The sequence below is a fragment of the Macaca mulatta genome, chromosome 8 (genome assembly GCF_049350105.2).
Source record: "Macaca mulatta isolate MMU2019108-1 chromosome 8, T2T-MMU8v2.0, whole genome shotgun sequence".
NCBI lineage: Eukaryota > Metazoa > Chordata > Mammalia > Primates > Cercopithecidae > Macaca > Macaca mulatta.
This window is the reverse complement of record NC_133413.1, coordinates 19,650,309-19,669,480: the sequence shown is the minus strand read 5'-3', so window position 1 is coordinate 19,669,480 and position 19,172 is coordinate 19,650,309. Positions and strand designations below refer to the sequence as shown.

Below are 19,172 nucleotides of genomic sequence, written 5' to 3'. Positions count from 1 at the left end.
GCAACTGTGCCCGGCCAACATGTACATTCTTCAAACAGTATATAAAACAAATATAACTAAGAAATAATAAAGTGTCTGTTCACTATAAAAACAAAAAAATCTCAAGTTCAATCAGCTTTCTGGCTGACACATCATTTTTCATGTTCTGTTTTTTTTGTTGTTGTTTGTTTTACATTTAAAACTGTCAAGCACCATTGTGGAATAAATTCTGAAACATAAGTGAGTATGTGAATTTAAATGAAAATACAATTCAGAGTTGTATACAGGATATATATTTATTACCAGTGAAAAAGCATTTACCCAAAGTCAGTGGTACAAAATACAAAGAGTACCTCAACAGTCCGGCCAGCTCATTATTTTAGGCATTATCTCAACCTGCATAAAATTCTCTCTCAGTTTGACCTTTTCTCCCTCTATCTGTAACCAAAATTTTTAACTTCAAAATTAGGACAAATAGGAATATTAAATGCCTAACCCTTCAGCAATAGTTTACTAAACAGATTAAATAAATATATCTGCTCTCAAACCCTAGGTATTTTAAAACTAAATTATCTACTAAAATAGAAAAACAATAGACTTAGATTAATAGCAGCTGTAACACAAGTCAAATAAGCAATTTTGATAAGGTTTGTAAGTACTATGGTAATAACTAAGATATAAATACAATTTTTTCACTTTAATATGCATGCAGAGAGAGAGACACACACAATATGTAAGGCTTGGCTTGAGTACCAAAACAAAGTATTTACCCTTTCCTGCTTAAAGTCTAGAAAATAAAGAATTTGAGTATGCATGTAACATAACTTATTGTTCCAATTTCCCTGAAGTTAGAGCACCTGGATAAGAACTTCTAATTCTGAACTGGTAATTTTCTGAATAGGTTTTATTAAAATTGAAGATACACTGTCTTCCATAATTTAAGTAGCAATACAGTAAATGTCCTCATAGAGAAATCCTCATTTAATACTCCTTGAACGGACATTACACTGAGGTATACAGCAACTTTTTTTTTTTTTTTTTTTTAAGATGGAGTCTCGCTCTGTCACCAGGCTGGAGTACAGTGGCATGATCTCGGCTCACTGCAACCTGCAACCTTCATCTCCCAGGTTCAACCTATTCTTCTGCCTCAGGCTCCCAAGTAGCTGGGACTACAGGTGTGCGCCACCTCTCCCAGCTAATTTTTGTATTTTCAGTAGAGATGGGGTTTCACCATGTTGGCCAAGATGGTCTCGATCTCTTGCCCTCATGATCTGCCCGCCTCAGCCTCCCAAAGTGCTGGGATTACAGGAGTGAGCCATGGTGCCTGGGCAGCAAGTAACAATTTTAAAGGAATACTCAACAAGTTCTTTTTTTATGGGGTATTTCAGTTGTTAACAAAGTTAAAATACTTATTGGAACTAATTCTTCGTATTCGAGGAAGAATCTATAAGGTTGACTAATTCATTGTTATCTGGGTTTTTGAAGCTTTACTGGGTATATGGAGAATCTGGGATAAAAAGTAAATCACCTTTCAAAGCTGATTTACTTCAAGTCACATAAACTTTCAATACTTCACCTGCAAATGTGCTTCAACCTCACTACACACAAAAGAAACTGCTATGCTTTGGCTTTAAATTACCATCTCAATAGCCAAGTTTATCAGAAGACATATAGAATCTTACTATTTTATTATAGAAATTTAGTTCTACTTATTCCCACTTGAAAAATGAAAATTAATCAATGGATTAATAAATATTCTGTAACTTCACAGGTATCCTGGATACCTTGATAATCTGCCCTATTCTTATACAGGAATAGGACCTGCAGGTATCTAAAAGAACATTAGACCCAACAGCAGCAACACTGGCATTATTTGGAAGACTGGCCTAATAGATGGGCTTTATAACAAATAATATATTTCTCTAACTCTTAACCACTGCTCTTTTCTGAGCAGCCTAAAATTATATAAAACATTGACTTGCTGTAAGAATTCAACATAATTTCCAAAAAAGATACTTTATAGATGAGTCCAAACTTTATTTAAAACTACATTTTAAATTCGTTACCAAACATCACAATGGGGAAAAAAATCAAGACCAAAGAAGGAAAAAAAACAAAAAAAAACAAAAAAAAAAACACCACAGTGTGTCAAGGCTTAAATCTGTCCAGAATTCAGTTTCTGATGTTTTATACTGTGGGGAGAAATGACCATACCTATCAAAAAAGCAGTGTCAAACTAATTTACATTTTTATACAGATCAGATGTTTATTTAGTATTGTTTTCATATATGCATTGACTATGTAAGGACAGAGTTAGATGAGCCTCTGAAGACATCTCATATACTCTGGGCTCCCACCGTTTCTGAAAAACAGAATAATAATGCTTTATAAATTACTTATCAAATTACTAGAATTTAACATTGTGCTCTGCCATTAAAGTTTTTACTTTTAATATAAGGTTATTATAAAAGAAATCCTAATTTAGCTTGCTAATACAATTCCCTAATAGCACACGGTAAAAAAAGAATAGGTGAGGTTTCTGATTCAATATGGCAGAGTGAGTACATCCTGTCTCTCTAAAAACACTGCACTAGGAATAGAAAAGAACTATAGAATAGAATAAATCTAGACCAACAAAGAAGACTGGTTGGGAGAAAACAGAACAGGGGATATCAACAAATTACCAGAATGCTCAATGCAGACGGAAGCATACCCAAAGAGAGTGGAGGAAGCTGCAGCTCAAACACTTGCAATAGGCTGTAGCTGAGAAGGGTACCATATTCTAACAGGTAGAAGTGGACTGAAAACTCAGAAATTAACTGAAGGTCTGATACCTGAAGGGTCTTTCCTTCTCACTCCATTTCCAGGAAAAACAAAAACAACGAGATATCATGTGATTTTCATCAACTGATGAACTGATGGAGAACAACAAAAAGAAAAAACCCTTTGACCCTGATGCAAGAAACACTGAACGGCTCAAGAGCTGTGTTATTAGACTCATACAGAAAGAAATCTGAGGCTACTGAGACTATTGCTTGGCTCTACAATGAATGATATTTATATAGAAGCATCCTCAGAGAAAGTGCAGAACCATTTAATTCTATTACAAAAACAAAATATTAGTATATTTAATAGCCTTAGTAATGTAAGAATATGGGTAAAACTGAACAGAGAACCTGGAAGAAAGTAGAGGAGCAGCAGCAAGGGATAATGACCAAAGTTGATGGAACAAAACGCACATATACTTAACCAAACTAAAAAGTAAAAAATAGAACAACCAAAAATAATATGGCAAGATTTAAATAGATAACTCTTACCGGGTTCTTTTAGTGTCTGAGAATTTCCAGCTAATTCTTCAGTCTGCAGTTCACATATTTCACCAGATAAATGGTTTTTCTGTTCTTCTTCTACCATTTTCTTCCTTATATCTGCCTTTGGAATGAAAATTAAAAATACAAATCATTTTTCATTTTAACAATATTTGTTATATAAAGACAAGTTTAATTAAAGACAGACAAATACCTCTGAATATATTGTCAGTTTCAGTGGTAAATCTTCAACTTTTACAAAATCTTCTTCATCAGACTTTTGACTTATATTACCAGATTCTGCTTCCTGTAATTTAATGGAAAAAAAAAATACGTACTCTAGATCCAAACCAAAGTCACCCATGTGAAGAAATAGTGAATTATTTTATCAGTAATTCTATCATATTTCGTTTTCTTCTACAATCAGCTCTATGAATAATTTGGAAATAAGGAGTTCATAGGAAAAGCTACATATCACAGCTGTGAAACATACTGTCAAGCTGTTACCATTTTGTCAAAAAAAAAAAAAACACAAAAATGGTGGCGGGGAGGGGAGGGCAGTTTATACATGCCGAAGAAACAGCAGTTACAACCAGGACTCAAAACACTAGAAAGACAACTCTTGTTTCTTCATACGTTTACTGAACACATAAGAGCCATATCGGGCAGAATGTAAGTAACCACTTACAAACTTTTCAATGTATCAACTCTGATGGCGCTCAGTTAGAAAGCTGATGTATGAATTCAGTAAGTGTCTTTTGTGATCACCTCAAACTGTTTTTCCTAAACTTGAACTTTTTTTTTTCTCCTAGTTCTCCCTTCTCATTTTTAATAGTATCATAATTCTACCAATTATCCAAGAAGAAATCGTAGGTTTTTCTTCTTCTTGTGGTATTTTTCACTCATCATGCTCCTGTTCAGCTCATATTTCATACTTATACAATAGTAGATCCCCTAATCTAGCTTGACAATATATCCTATAGTCATCAGATTAATCTTCACAGTCCATAAATTTGACCATTTCACTTCTTTGCACAAAAACATTCAGTAGGATCCCTGACTAAAATTCAAAGTCAAGAGCTTTTATAACCTACCTCTGACTTAATTTCAATTAAATATCTTCTATGGCAACTCTACACAATGATCACATGAAAAGAATAAATCTAACCTGTAATTGAAATTTCAGAGTTTTAAATGTATAATTGTACTGGTAGTGAGGCAAACAAAAGAGTTAAAAGAGTTATTCTTTGTACTAATGTTTTCTAAAGATTATAAGGCCCCTAAAAATTATGAAGTCATAACTGTAAATGTATCTTTAAGAATTTTTTTTTTTTTTTTTTTAAGACACAGGGCCTCACTCTTACCCAGACTGGAATGCAGTGGGGGCAATCACAGTTCACCACAGCCTAGAACTCCTGGGCTCAAGTGATCCTCCCGCCTCAGCCTCCTGAGTAGCTAGGACCACAAGCAAGCACTATCATGCTTGGCTAATTTTTAATTTTTTGTAGAGACAGAGTCTTAGTATGTTGCCCAGGCTGCTCTCAAACTCCTTTTAGTTCTATCCAACAAAAGCATTGATTGGAAATCACCCAAGTTAAGTTTCACTTATGTTTGCAGTTTTAAAACAAGTCACACTGTTTTAAAGGCCTTTGTTTTATGGGGGTTTTGGTCAGGGATTTTTCAGGCCTGATCTCCATTTTAATTTTGCTTTAACAATTCCCCCCTTTTGGCTTGAGGGTGGCCAAATGGAGTAGCATTATCCTGTTACCACTACTGACGCAGATGCTGGGATGAAAAGTCAGGTAAAGTTGTTATCAAAAGGTATGTTGAGATTCAGTCATGCAGCCTCCATCAAGATTTACATAGTCAGTGTTAGTTTCCCTGATGGCAGTCATGTGACGTGTCAGTGGTTGCTGGAAAGCATTTAAACCCCTTGTGGGGATATAAGGCACAAGGGAAGAAAACACAGTAACTGTAGCAAGAACTGAAAAATCTCTCTAAGCAAAGATTCCCAGGGGCCAAAATTTAACCAACCGAATAAATCAATGGAGGAGGCCTTGCTTATCTGATTAAAAAAATGATTTATTAAGATCTTTTAAATTTGGGGCAACAATATCTGATTAACATAAAAACAATACTTTTCACCAAAGCTCATCCCTGTGAGCAGCTAAACTTCTACTGGAGTTCCAGTGAGGCCAAATCACTCATCTCAGATTGTACTGCTTGAAGAGTATCGAAAGTATCATTAAAACTTTTTTTCAAGAGTTGCTGAAATATTCATAAGCGATTTTTCCAATTCAGAGGCTGCCAGCTAAAGAAAAAAGGATCTTAGGAAATAACAAAATCTAGAACTCCTTCATATATTTGAGTTTGGGAGATCACAGGGAGTTCTTTTTTAAGGGGTCACTTTATGTACACACAATCCCAGGTTAAGAATTTCACTACCATTTCATATCTGGTCAGTTTAGGTAGGAAATAGCCCAAACCACAGTGTCCAGATCATATAGGTGAAAACATTTATATATTTTGTTGCCATACAAGATGAATAACTCAGTATTACTGAGAGAAAGGGGCAAAGGAGATCCTATTACCCACCAACTGGGAATGATGTGATTGTCATGGTTATTCTTTGTCATATCTGCATCTGCACATTGCCAGGTAGAATGGTTATGATTCTATTAATGGAAGAGGAATAAAAAACACTTCTATGTATTACATATGGGTAGCATCACCAAATAAGGATGACTTACTTCCTTTTCAAATACGCCCTCAATATTGATCTAAAAAACCCTATTGTACATAGTGAAACTATAGGGGTATTCCATTTGCCTCTAGAATTTGAACCAATGTCAGTTTCAGTCAGTTCTCTACTAATACAGTCAACGGTATTATGGTGAAGTTCTGATTTTAAATATGTGTCATTATACAGGAGAGCAGTCTCCATAATTTGTGTTAAACCAAAAAGTTTGACTGCAGATAGGGAGACTGGAACCCTGGCTAGATTAGGCCCAGTTCTATTAAGGTTTTCTGTCCATGGTGATAAAATTACCAGCAATAAAATTAATAGTAGTTACAGAACATACCTTTGCTTCTAATAACTTCTTCCTAGTGCCAAGTCAGTCAATCATAAATATCAACCAACCTGCCAGGGGAAGGATACCAAACCTCTTCATAAAACCAGTTTCCTGAACTGCTCACCCAAGTGTGTACGGCAATAGATTTCAGTATTATTTGTGATTCCATTCATCTACATGACTACATGGCCAGCAACTGCTTTGGTTGAGAGTGGCTATGCTTTCAACATCAGACCTTAGAGGATATTCGGTTTGAGTAGGAAAAGTTCCTAACAAAAGTTTGAACATTATGTGTTAATGCAAAACCAAAACAAATCTTAATGAGAAAAGTTATATGTAGTCTTGTTCCACTGTGGTGGGAAGTTGTTTACTTCGTGATGCCACCTGCTCCTAGGGAAGGCTTTCCCTTAGATATCTTTAAGTTACCTATAGGTTGCCAAGTCCAAGAGTCTATGGAAGCTCTCTCTACTTGAGAGAGATGGACCCAAGGCTCAAAACCCTGAAGTTTTGTTGCATCGTGAGTAGTAAGAATCGTCTGGTACAGTCCTTTCCAATGAGGCTCAAGGGCTGTTGTTTCCAAAAGATCCAATCTCCACATTCTAAGTTATGGAAGCCAGTCATGGATCATCATTGGTACACAGTTCACAAAAAGCCTCCTTCAGCTGGTGGAAATAGACTTTTGCATAATCCATTAAGGTCTTGGAGTATTGAGTCATTTCAGAGCTAACAAATACAGGTTATACATGGGGTTCTACTACTAAAGGCATAGGTCTTCCAGTTATTTCATAAGGGGTCAAATTTGAGTTTTTCTGTAGGGGTTGATCTAATTGCCATTAGGGCCAGTGGTAACATTTTTGACCAAGGTAATCCAGTTGACAATTTTGCTCATTTTAGTTTCAAGATATCATTTGTCCATTCAAGCTTTCCAGAAGAAAGAGGGTAAGGGCAATGGTAGTGTCACCGACTTTGAAAATCTTGTTTATTCGATAACCTGTTCGGGAAAATCAGTTCCCTTATCACTGGAGATCTCTCCAGAAATACCCCATAAAGGAAATACATTTCCTAAAAACCTTTTGCTACTGTTGTGGCATCAGCCTTTTAAGTCCCAAGCTATCCTGAAAACAGGTACACTAACACAAGAATATACTGATATCTCATTGTGGGTGGCTAATGAATGAAATCCATCTGCAGACCTACAAATGGTCTAGCAGGTGGTAGAAATCTTAAGGGTCTTTCCGGCTTTATGAGTTTGACAAGTCACACTGTTATAAGCCATTTCTGCTTTCATCATCTTTTTCATAATCTGAACCATTTTTCTTCACCATGATAGTTGGTAGAGTGCAGGGCCTTTAATAATAATGGCAGTTTGAAGGACTCAGGAAGGACCACCTGGCTGTCTGGGCCTTCAGTAAGTTCTTATTGAGCATTAAATTTGCTTCCTTTAAGATTCCATGGCCGGGTGCGGTGGCTCAAGCCTGTAATCCCAGCACTTTGGGAGGCCGAGACGGGCGGATCACGAGGTCAGGAGATCGAGACCATCCTGGCTAACATGGTGAAACACCGTCTCTACTAAAAAAAAATACAAAAAACTAGCCGGGCGAGGTGGCGGGCGCCTGTAGTCCCAGCTACTCGGGAGGCTGAGGCAGGAGAATGGCGTAAACCCGGGAGGCGGAGCTTGCAGTGAGCCAAGATCGCGCCACTGCACTCCAGCCTGGGTGACAGAGCCAGACTCCGTCTCAAAAAAAAAAAAAAAAAAAAGATTCCATTTTTGTTGTTTCAACTCAGGTGCACAGCATTGTTTACTGAACAAATTATCCTGAGTGATCTGATCTTGGTCAGTTCTGTGGAGTTCATTCAAAATGCACATTTTGTCAATGTCAGACTTGGCCATAAAAGTCCACACATGCATTTCCTTGATACTCAGATTTAGTCCTATGAGCATGAGCATCATTTTTATTAGCTACTTGTGAGGGCAGCAGAATAGCTGAAAGCAGCTCATCTGGCAGAGGTCCAGTACTGATGGAGGTTCCACTACAAGGTAGAAACCCTCTTTGTTTCCACAACATTCCAAAATCATCACTCACTCCAAAGGCATACCAGTTATCTGTATAAATGAAGACTGATTTGCATTTTGCTATATGGTAAGGCTTAGATCACGTAATTCTTTGGGTTCTCCTGACTTAAGTTGAGGAAGAGTTCCCTTTTCTATTAGTTCATATTGAGTTGTTACAGCATGTCCTGCTCAGTATTTCTCCTCTACAGTTTTATCATAGGATCCAACAATAAAATGTATTTATTCAGAATCATCTAATGAAGTTTTCCATAAGTCAGTGTGAGGAGTCAATAGTTAGGACACCACACATACACACAGTTACGGTCTTCCTAATGTTCGGACAGAGGCAGCAAGTGGTAGGGTTAAGCAGATTCACGTCTGAGATAGAGATTAGAAGGTGACGGGAGAAGGATATCATAAAATGTTAGTCTACTTATTAAGACATGTTGGATCTGACTGGAATATAATAAGCTTTCAACTGCATGTGAAACCTGTAGGTAACATTTATTCCATAATACTAGGTCACGTAAAGTTTCTACCAATTTAGCTGCTGCTGTCACTGCTTTTAGATTGTTTAGATATGCTCTGACAATTCGATTTAACTGTAACCTATAATAAGTAATGGGTCAATAGCTTCCTCCACATTTCTGAGTAAAGACTCCTAAGGATGGATTATCACATTTGATAATCACAAAGTGAAAGGTTTTAAATAATTAGGGTGTCTTGAACTTGGAGGAGGTTATAAGGCCAGTTGTATTTTATTGAAAGCTTGTTCATCATTATCTTCCCATGGCAAAGCTGGGACAGAGATTTTTCTAAGTTCAGACAAGGGGGAAGCCAGCAGAGAAATTTGGGATTCAAGATCTACAGTATTCCATAAGACCAATGAACTCCCTTAACTGCCTTAGTTGGGGGCCAAGGGAACCCTTGGATTGTTTTTATTATTTCAGTTAAGAGGAAAATTCCCTCTGCAGTCAGATCATGTCCTATGTAATGGACCTTTACTCTAGAGCATGGATCCCCAACCCCCAGTACTGGTCCAGGGTCTGTTAGTAACCAGGCCAAACAGCAGGAGGTGAGTGGTGGGGGAGAGCCAGCAAGCCTAGCTTCACCTTTATTTAAACCTACTCCCATCACTCACATTCTCGCCTGATCTCCGCCTCCTGTCAGATCACTGGTGGCAACAGATTCTCGTAGGAGCTCGAACCCTATGGTGAACTGCGCATGCTAGAGATCTAGGTTGTGTGCTCCTTATGAGACTCTAATGCCTCATGCTGTGTCATTATCTCCCATCATCCCCATATGTGACCATCTAGTTTCAGGAAGACAAGCTCAGGGCTCCCACTGATTTTACATTGCGGTGAGTTGTATACCAATTTCATTATATAACACAATAATAGAAATAAAGTATACAATAAAGGTAATGCGTTTCAGTCATCCTGAAACCATCCCCCTTACCCAGTCTATGGAAAAATTGTCTTCCATGAAACCAGTCCCTGGTACCAAAAAGGCTGGGGACAGCAGCTCTAAAGTTTTGCCATTGAAGCCTTATGTCCCTCGTAAGCTAAAAGTGTAAAAGATGATCTACATATAGACAGAATACAATTTCTAGAGAATTGTAAGGTTGACAGGTCTTGGTATAATGTCTGAGAAAAACAAGATAGAGCTTCAGCGAACCCCTGTGGCATTGCAGTCCAAGTATATTGCTGGTTTTTTCAGGTACAAGCAGAGAACTACTGGCTTACTGGAATATTAAAAAAGGCCAAGCAAAGATCTATCACACTGTGAACCATTTAGAATCTGTAGGCACGTTAGAAAACAAAGTGTTAGGATTTGGAACAGCAGGAAATCTTGGATTGACAATTTTATTTAATGCACGTTAAGTCTTGAACAAATCTCCAACTTTGTCATATATATATGTATATATGTGGGTATACATTATATATGTGTGTGTGTATATTATATATGTATATATGTGTATATATATTACATATGTATATACGTGTGTGTGTGTGTGTGTGTATATGTTTTGAGACGGAATCTCGCTCTCTGGCCAGGCTGGAGTGCAGTGGCGCAATCTCGGAACACTGCAACCTCCACCTCCTGGGTTCAAGCATTTCTCCTGCCTCAGCCTCCTGAGTAGCTGGGACTACAGGCATGCATCACCACACCCAGCTAATTTTTATATTTTTAGTAGAGACGGGGTTTCACCATGTTGGTCAGGATGGTCTCAATCTCTTGACCTCATGATCAGCCTGCCTCAGCCTCCCAAAGTACTGGGATTACAGGCGTGATAGATTTTTTATCCGCAGGATTAGAGTATTATAGAGACAAGTACAAGGAATTGTTTTATTAAATCCTCTATAATTGGGTAAAGCCTTTGGATTGCCTCTGACTCTAGGGGGCATTACGGCAATTTAGGCAATGGCTTAAAGTAATATATTTGGATTTTTATAGGCTTACCACTTTTAACCTTCCCTTTGTCAGCTGAGTAACAAGTCCACAAACATCTGGGTATTTCAGAAAGGTCTGGGTTGGTATAAGAGTGAGTTTCAATATGATCAATTCCTGCTTGTAGGAAACAGAGCAGTTCAGGTTTAGAAGGGTCAGGAAGCTCTAAAATTAACTTTCCTTCCAGAGAGAACTTTACGTGCCCTCTCAATTTATTGTCATACTGTAGGAAGGCATGCTTTTCTGAGATTGGTCCAAGCGTCATTTGGACTGGTTCACAGGGGATTCTCTGAACTTGATTGGAAACGTGACATACTTTCTTTCCTCCAAGGGATTGGCTGATTTACTAGGATGGGGTTGAAAGTGGATAAGGTATCCACCAACACTGTACACGACTCCCACTGATGCTGATCTTAGTTTCCCCATGTTTATTTAAGGTCTTATGGAGAATAACATACCAGAGACTTGATGTCCCATTGGTGTTACTGTCTTCAGAGTCAAGCCCTTGGGAACTTTTTATTTTTTTGAGATGGACTTTTGCTCTTGTTGCCCAGGCTGGAGTGCAATGGCACGATCTTGGCTCATGACAACCTCCACCCACCAGGTTCAAGTGATTCTCCTGCCTCAGCCATCCAAGTAGCTGGGATTACAGGCATGCACCACCATACCCAGCTAATTTTGTATTTTTAGCAGAGATGGGGTTTCTTCATGTTGGTTAGGCTGGTCTTGAACTCCTGACCTCAGGTGATCCGCCTGCCTTGGCCTTCCAAAGGGCTGGGATCACAGGTGTGAACCACTGTTCCCGACCAGCCTGGGAACTTCATCTAATGAGGAAATAGTCTGGCTCAAAACGGGTAGGTCCATTAGAGGACTGGTCAAGAGTGGACAATCTTTTCTTCAATGACCTGTTTACAGACACTGATTTTTTTCTAGTTCTAACGTTCTCTCAAAATGTTCAGCTATAGTGACTAATTTAGCCGTATCAGTGACTTGCCATCCAATCTTGTGTTTTTTAATCAAGGGACCAGAGTCTAGTCAGAGACTATTAATGAATAAAACCATAAAAACCATTTCAATTCCCACAGGAATTTCAAGACCAGAATGTTTAAAAAATGAGATTTCCAATCTAGCCGTGTAATCAGAAACAGACTGAACTTTTTGGACTAGTCAATCTTCTGTGGAAAGACCATGGGATAGCTTCTAGATGTTTTCCGGTTGTTGTAGTAGCATCTTTTGGGCTATCCACAGAAGTAGCTCTTAAAGGGTTGGCAATACTCTTCTGAGGCTTATGCCATCCTGCCATAGTCATCCATTAACCTGCTTCCGCAGCGGCTAATATCATGCGTATCAACTGACAGAAATCAGGAAGCCCAGGGTCATTCTAATTCTAAATTCCTCAGCAAACTGTTTTGGATTTTCCTTGGGATTTGGAAAATCTTTTGCTATGGCTCTGAGTTCAGCTTTTGACCCAGAAGTAAAAGTAGTTACAGGAGCCAGACCTCAGTGTGCTGGCTGACGGTCTAAGTAAGCAAAGCATTAGCCCAACTTCCTTTCTGTCACATCATCCAGAGTGAAAGGGTAATTGTGCAAAAGAATTAAGATGACTGAACAAATGGGTTATTGGATTCAGAATAATTAGAGGAGGATAAGCAGAGTAACAGGTCAGAGTGAAGTCACTCCCTACATATAATTCATTTTATTTTTGTTGTCAATTCATTGCTTAAGCTTTTCATCTGTCTTATTTGCCTTTAGTAAGGAATCTTTTACAGAGGCAATTTTGGAATTATGTCTTTTAGAAGCCTCTATACACAAATCAAAAATTGCTTCCCACTGTTTCTGAGGCGTTTGGGATCCCTTCTTTTCTAATGTTCCCATAAACAATTTTACCTAGATTAAAACTTCTCCACTGTAACTTTAACTCTTCTCTGATAAAGTGTAACATGAAGTTTCATGTTCATAATTTCTAAACATAAAATTTGCTAGAGTTCTAGAAAGAGGGGTCCCAGACTCCTCAGGTGTTAATTAACCCATAATACTCTATTTTTCTAAACTTCACCTACCTGAGGCTGCCAACTGGACCCAGTCTAGTTACTGTCAAACATCTAGTTCGACCTCTGGATCCAGTAAAAAATAAAATTACTCGGCTGGGTGTGGTGGTTCATGCCTGTAATCCCAGGACTTTCGGAGGCTGAGGCAGGCGGATCATAAGGTCCTTCCTGGCTAACACAGTGAAACCCTGTCTCTACTAAAAATAGAAAAAATTAGCCAGGCTTGGTGGCACGCAGCTGTAATCCCAGCAACTCGAGAGGCTAAGTCAGGAGAATCACTTGAACCCAGGAGGCAGAGGTTGCAGTGAGCCAAGATCGCGCCACTGCACTCCAGCCTGGGCAACAGAGCAAGACTCCGTCTCAAAAAAAAATAAAATAAAATAAAATTACTCAAATAAACTCAGAGACCTCAGGACACAAACTGTGGAGCCTGAAATCCGAGAGGGACTTACTCAGGACCTCCAGATGCAGCGAGAAAGCAGTGAGCACAATGGGCACCTTTTGCCTGGTTCCTTGATGCTTCCAGAGGCCACAGGGGGTCTCTTTCAAATCCCACTCTGACACCAAACTGTAAAAGACAAATCTGAGGCACAATAAAATTTTAGAGTTCATTTGAGTAAGAAGCAATTCAGGAACTGGGAACACCAGACCAAAAGAGATTTAGTGTTCCACTGACAAAAATATCAGAGACAAGTATTTATTTGGAAAATGTGGAAGTAAAATAAATTATTTGCTTGGTTTGCAATTAGAAAACTGTCTTTTATCAGGTGCCTTCTCAGAAAGTCCCTAGTCATATCCGTATGTTAGCTGGCTACTTATGAGAGGCTGGGGTTAAGCTTTGGTTCTAACATAAGCATCTATCAGAAATGACCCAAGTGAAGTTTCACTTATGATTGCAATTTCAGCAAGATTAATTATTTTTAAGGCATTTGCTTTTCTCTGCTCAAATATTTTTCAGACCTGGGCTCCACTTGAATTTTCATTTAATACTATCATGAGTACAGATTTCCTAGTCTTTTTTTCCTTTTTTAATCACTCACTGTATAAAGATTGTGTTGTCAAACTGTTTTATTTCCTATCTCAAGTGTAAACCTTTAGGTTTACTGAAAATTTGCAATATATTCTAAACAGTTGAGAAGAATAGGTAGTGTAAAGGATAAATGATGATTCATGTACCATTACCACTTCAGATCCGAACTTAAAATGAATTCTTTTTATCTCTTTGGTTCTCAAAATTATAAAACATAAAACAGCTCGTGGGTTTTGAGATGGTCATCTTAATTTACTCTTACCCTTCTGCTAAAGTTTAAGTGTGAATTAGAAAAATGTTCCAACATGTTCTAAACCTAAACACAAAATGGTTTACATGCTGCGAATGCTAATCTGAAAAATGAAGAAATACGCACAGAAATGAAAAGTAAAAATATTTGGAAATGTAAATGATACGTACATAGTCATTCACTAACACTGGAGATTCAGTATCAGGACTTCCAGCCAGAGAGCTTTCAGGAGTTTCCTGAGCAGATTTAACTTCTTTGACTCTAGGCACTAAAGGTTCCATTTCAGGTAAAGGTAACGGCAAAGGGTTAGGCTCTGCAGTTGAATCAACAGTAGCAGGTGAGTCCTTATGGGAAGCACTATTTAAAGGTTGCTCATCTTCCAAGATATTGAGGTAACAGGGTTTCACAGGAGAGTTATCTTGGTCATCTGTCATCAAAAGAAAGTCTTAATATTAATGTAATGCAAAAAATGTTAAATTTTACTATTTTACTAATAAAGACAATATGCATGAGTAAGAGCAATCAAGACACTTGAGACCAAAGAGAAAAGGCAACTACAAATTTTCCTTATCATTGGTTCCCAAATTTAGTTGGTCAAAATCACCTGGGAGCATTTTAAGAATCAAATTCCTGAAATCCACATTTCTAACAAATCAGGACTTTCAGGAACAAGGCCTACAAATGGCTTTTTAAAATCTCCCATATTTGTATCTAAAAATGCTCTTTACAGAATTTTTGTCTGTGCAGGTAAATACTTGTCACCTTTTCTTTATTGTTGTTTACAGAAACAAATTCTTATGTTTTCTACAAAGGATTTATACGGAGAAGAAAAATACACATCAGGTCCAAAGTACTTTCAAACTAAGAATTTGGTGTTTTCTGTTTTGTTTTTTTTTTTTAGCTTTTAAGCAAATAAAAGAAATTATCTTAAAATCAAAGACTTATTTAGATTTGTTACCTTTACTAGTGGCTTCTTGTTCCAGTGGGACATTTTTGCTTTCTGCTGTCTTCTGAAAGTCATGTTGTAGGACCTAAAAGGGAAAAATGTTTTAATAGCAGGGCCTGAAATATATGGTCACTATAAAAGAGATGATTACCAGTGTGTAGTTTTTGTCCAACCCAAGAACTTCATACAAACAAATTTAAAAGTATCTTCTAAAACTATCTCAAGAAGGAGGCTTTGGTTGTGATTTCAAGATGGCTAAGTTAAAGGGTTTCCTTCTTTTCTTAAAAAAAAACACACAAAAAATAATACAGCTGAAATAAATAGACTGCATTGTTCATTTTTTTTCAGACTCTAAAAGACACTTAATGCAGCCAAAAAGGGAATGAAGGAGGAAGTGAGGACAGGAAGATGAACAAAGTTAAATGCCTTCAGCAGGGAGAGGAAACAAAAATTGAGATTCACCTCATAACTGTAAGTAACAGATCTAGAAAGGAAGGCATATGATGTTCGGGCAGGAGCTGGTGATGAAACGGTGGTGGTGGTGGTAGTCGTTTAAAACTAAGGAACATGTGACTACGTAGGTTCTCTCCTTCAACCTCAACAGAAAATGGCAGATTATATCTTAGAGAAATTAAACTAGTGAGCCGCAGACCTGGGGCTACTGGGAGTAGAGGTGGAGAGACAAATGAGGACACAGTAAAGTATCGGATTGGTGTAAAAGTAATTGTGGGTTTTGCCATTGAAAAAACGACCAAAACCACAATTACTTCTGCACCAACCTAAATAGAATACTGAAAACAGAATAATCTAGTGCATGCCTGTAAAACGGTGGGACCTCAGCCCCATTCCCAATCTAGCTTCAGAATACCAGCAGCCAAGCTTATATACTCCAGGCAGGACAGTGAAGGATCCTAATTTGGAGAATCTAAACCACCTCAAAGAAAAGACCAATAGATACTGACATTTACAAGTTTCTAGGAATACGCTGGCTGTCTCCCCAAATGCCCTACCTACAGTGAAGCCCAAAAGAGCCTTAACGTGCTTTTTGGTATATCATTGTTTAATATAAACAACCAAGGTTCAGCAGACATTTGAAAACAGAAGATAATGCTTCTGTGAAATAACAGGGCACTACAAAAAAGTAATAAAAAAACTGTTTAGAAGTTAAAAATATGACAGCTGAAATAAAAATAATTTCATGCAAGTATTAAAATCTCTCAAGGTAAAACCAAAAGATAACGAAAAGAGGAGAAAATTAAAAGATTAATCCAGGAGTACTAATAATATCTGATAATATTAAGTACAGAAGGAGAGAAAATGGTGTGGCAGTAATAAACAGAATTTAAAAATTTACCAAGTTGAAAACAATCACTGAGTATCCACTGCAAATAATGAAAAAATACCCCAACAAGGCACATCACAGTAAAATGTCAAACTCCAGAGGAAAAGATCTAGACTAGGGAGGAAAATAACATAAAAAAGTACCCCTTCATCCATAGAATGTATGTTCCAAAACTGTGGATAGTACCAAACCCCATTTATACTGTTTTTCCCCATAAATACTTATCTATGATAAAGTTTAATTTATAAATTGAGCACAGTGAGAGATTAACAATAACTAATAATAAAACAGAACAATTCTCTTGTGCTTTGGGGCCATTAATAAGGGCTGTTTGAACACTGTGATACTGCAAATCTATCTGCTTACCCTAGATGGCTATTAAGTGATTAACAAGCAGGTAGTGTACACAGTGTAGACATGTTGGATAATGGAATGACTCACAACTCAAATAGGAAGGAGTGGGCTGGTGTGAGATTTAATCACACCACTAAAAACAGTGTATAATTTAAAATGTATAAACTATTGGATGGGTGTGGTGGCTCACGTCTGTAATCCCAGAATTTTGGGGGGAGGCTGAGGTGGGAGGATCGCTTGAGCTCAGGAGTTTGAGGATATGAGCAGTGAGCTACAATTACACCACTGCACTCTAGCCCAGAAGACTGAGCAAGACCCTGTCTCTGAAAAACAATTATAAAAAAACCCCTGGTATTTCAGATTTTAATAAGCATATTAATCAGGCTTCCATTCATGAAAGCTGAAAATTTATTTTATTTATTTATTTATTTATATTTGAGACGGAGTCTTGCTCTGCCGCCCAGGCTGGGGTGCAGTGGCCGGATCTCAGCTCACTGCAAGCTCCGCCTCCCAGGTTCACGCCATTCTCCTGCCTCAGCCTCCCGAGTAGCTGGGACTATAGGCGCCCGCCACCTCGCCCGGCTAATTTTTTTGTATTTTTTAGTAGAGACGGGGTTTCACTGTGCTAGCCAGGATGGTCTCGATCTCCTGACCTCGTGATCCGCCCGTCTCGGCCTCCCAAAGTGCTGGGATTACAGGCGTGAGCCACCGCGCCCAGCCAAAAGCTGAAAATTTAGAAGGATCTACTTTGAGTAGTTAAAATAAGGCTAATGAGAATACCTGTTCATCATGTTCATTTTCTTCGGTAGCTTCAGTGTTAGCCTGAAGGGAAGTCTGGACATCCACGGGGCCTTCTTCAAATTCTTCCATTTCTTCCTCCTCATTTTCATCTTCTCCACTTCCATAATTAGTTAAAGCCTGAGTTTCAGCTTTAGACAAATCTAAGTTGATTAACACACAATTTTTAGTAGATTTCAGCACATAATCTTAACAACGGCTACCATTTATTGCATTCCTGCCTGGCACAGATGCTTTATATACAGTATCTGAAATCTTCAAACAGTATGTATTAGAAAACGTACAGTGCAGAAAGGCCGGATAATTCAGGGTTACAGTGAAATTCAAAATCAGAGTTCTTTGACACTTAATTCTATACTTGTTATACTCCACCAAACTGTTCCAATAAATGACCTACAAAAAACTAAAATATAAAGATAGTACAGAGCCTTTAAACTTACTAATAGACACTGGACATCCTTCACTTTCTTCATCTTCCTCTTGATCAGAAATATCAGATCTTATATTTTTGGGACCATCATACACCTCAGATGTTTGAGTCTGCTTAACTGTTTCAGTTTCATCCTTGTCCTAGACACAAATATATTTGAGTAATTAATTCCTTAAAGTACATGTGTAAAAGCTATATAGTAAGTCTATCATATTAATAATGATCATTATCTAATAAAAAACACAAAGAACCATTTTTAATAGTCTAGTTTTATTTTTAAAACAAAAAAATCTGTCAGAAAAAAGGTCATTTGATGATACAGTCTGCTTTCAAACATTAAGGTAAAAGCTGTTAAAATACTTTTATATTGTTTCAAAAGCATTATTTTTAGGCTTTTTTTTTTTCCTTTTTGAGGCAGAGTCTTACTCTGTTGCCAAGGCTGGAATGCAGTGGCATGATCTCAGCTCAATACCACGTCCACCTCCCAGGTTCAAGTAATTCTCCTGCCTCAGCCTCCTGAGTAGCTGGTACTACAGGTGCGCACCACTACATCTGGCTAATTTTTGTATTTTTAGTAAGGACGGGGTTTCACCATGTTGGCCAGGCTGGTCTGGAACTCCTGACCTCATGATCCACCCGCCTTGGCCTCCCAAAGTGCTGGGATTACAGGCTTCAGACACTGCCCGGCCATATTTTTAGGCAAAAATTAATTAGCACATACTTTGTCTTCATCATCAATCTCTCCAGCAGGTGAGCCATGATCTTCAAGAATCCTTTTGGCCTTTAAAACAAACCAATTACACAGAATTTAGCAATATACTTAGACACATACTTACATATTTAGCAGTTCTCATGTCTAGTACTGGGATTATAGACCTGAGCCTATCCTGTATTACTTTCTAATCATTTATTACAGTATCATGCTTTTAAGCTCTTAGCAATGTCTAAAATTTATTTATATCCAGAAAATAAATATCATGAAAAGTGTGAAATGGATAGCTTGATTTCGTCTACTTTAGATTGTAAGGAAAAAGAGCCATCTCTTTCTATTTGGGTCTTGGCTTATTTCCTTCTCATAAAAGAGGGTCAGGAAAAGGCTTCCTGGTATG

General features: G+C 37.8%; 1 protein-coding gene across 47 annotated transcripts in view; it reads right to left on the bottom strand.

The window, feature by feature from the left end:
- Positions 1–256: 256 nt before the first annotated feature.
- Positions 257–19,172, bottom strand: part of PCM1 (pericentriolar material 1) — a 109,048-nt gene continuing 90,132 nt past the window's right edge. For 45 of the 47 annotated variants that reach the window (XM_077943076.1, XM_077943074.1, XM_077943088.1 and 42 more), the window contains 8 exons: positions 18,785–18,844; positions 18,074–18,203; positions 17,616–17,776; positions 15,152–15,224; positions 14,364–14,620; positions 3,502–3,594; positions 3,297–3,411; positions 257–2,341 (listed from right to left, as the gene is read on the bottom strand). In XM_077943076.1, the coding sequence (XP_077799202.1) occupies positions 2,316–2,341; positions 3,297–3,411; positions 3,502–3,594; positions 14,364–14,620; positions 15,152–15,224; positions 17,616–17,776; positions 18,074–18,203; positions 18,785–18,844 (915 nt within the window). In that variant the 3' untranslated portion in view covers positions 257–2,315. Of the gene's footprint in view, positions 2,342–3,296; positions 3,412–3,501; positions 3,595–13,365; positions 13,497–14,363; positions 14,621–15,151; positions 15,225–17,615; positions 17,777–18,073; positions 18,204–18,784; positions 18,845–19,172 lie in introns of all 47 variants that reach the window. The other 2 variants (XR_013397105.1, XR_013397104.1) reach the window with 1 other exon arrangement.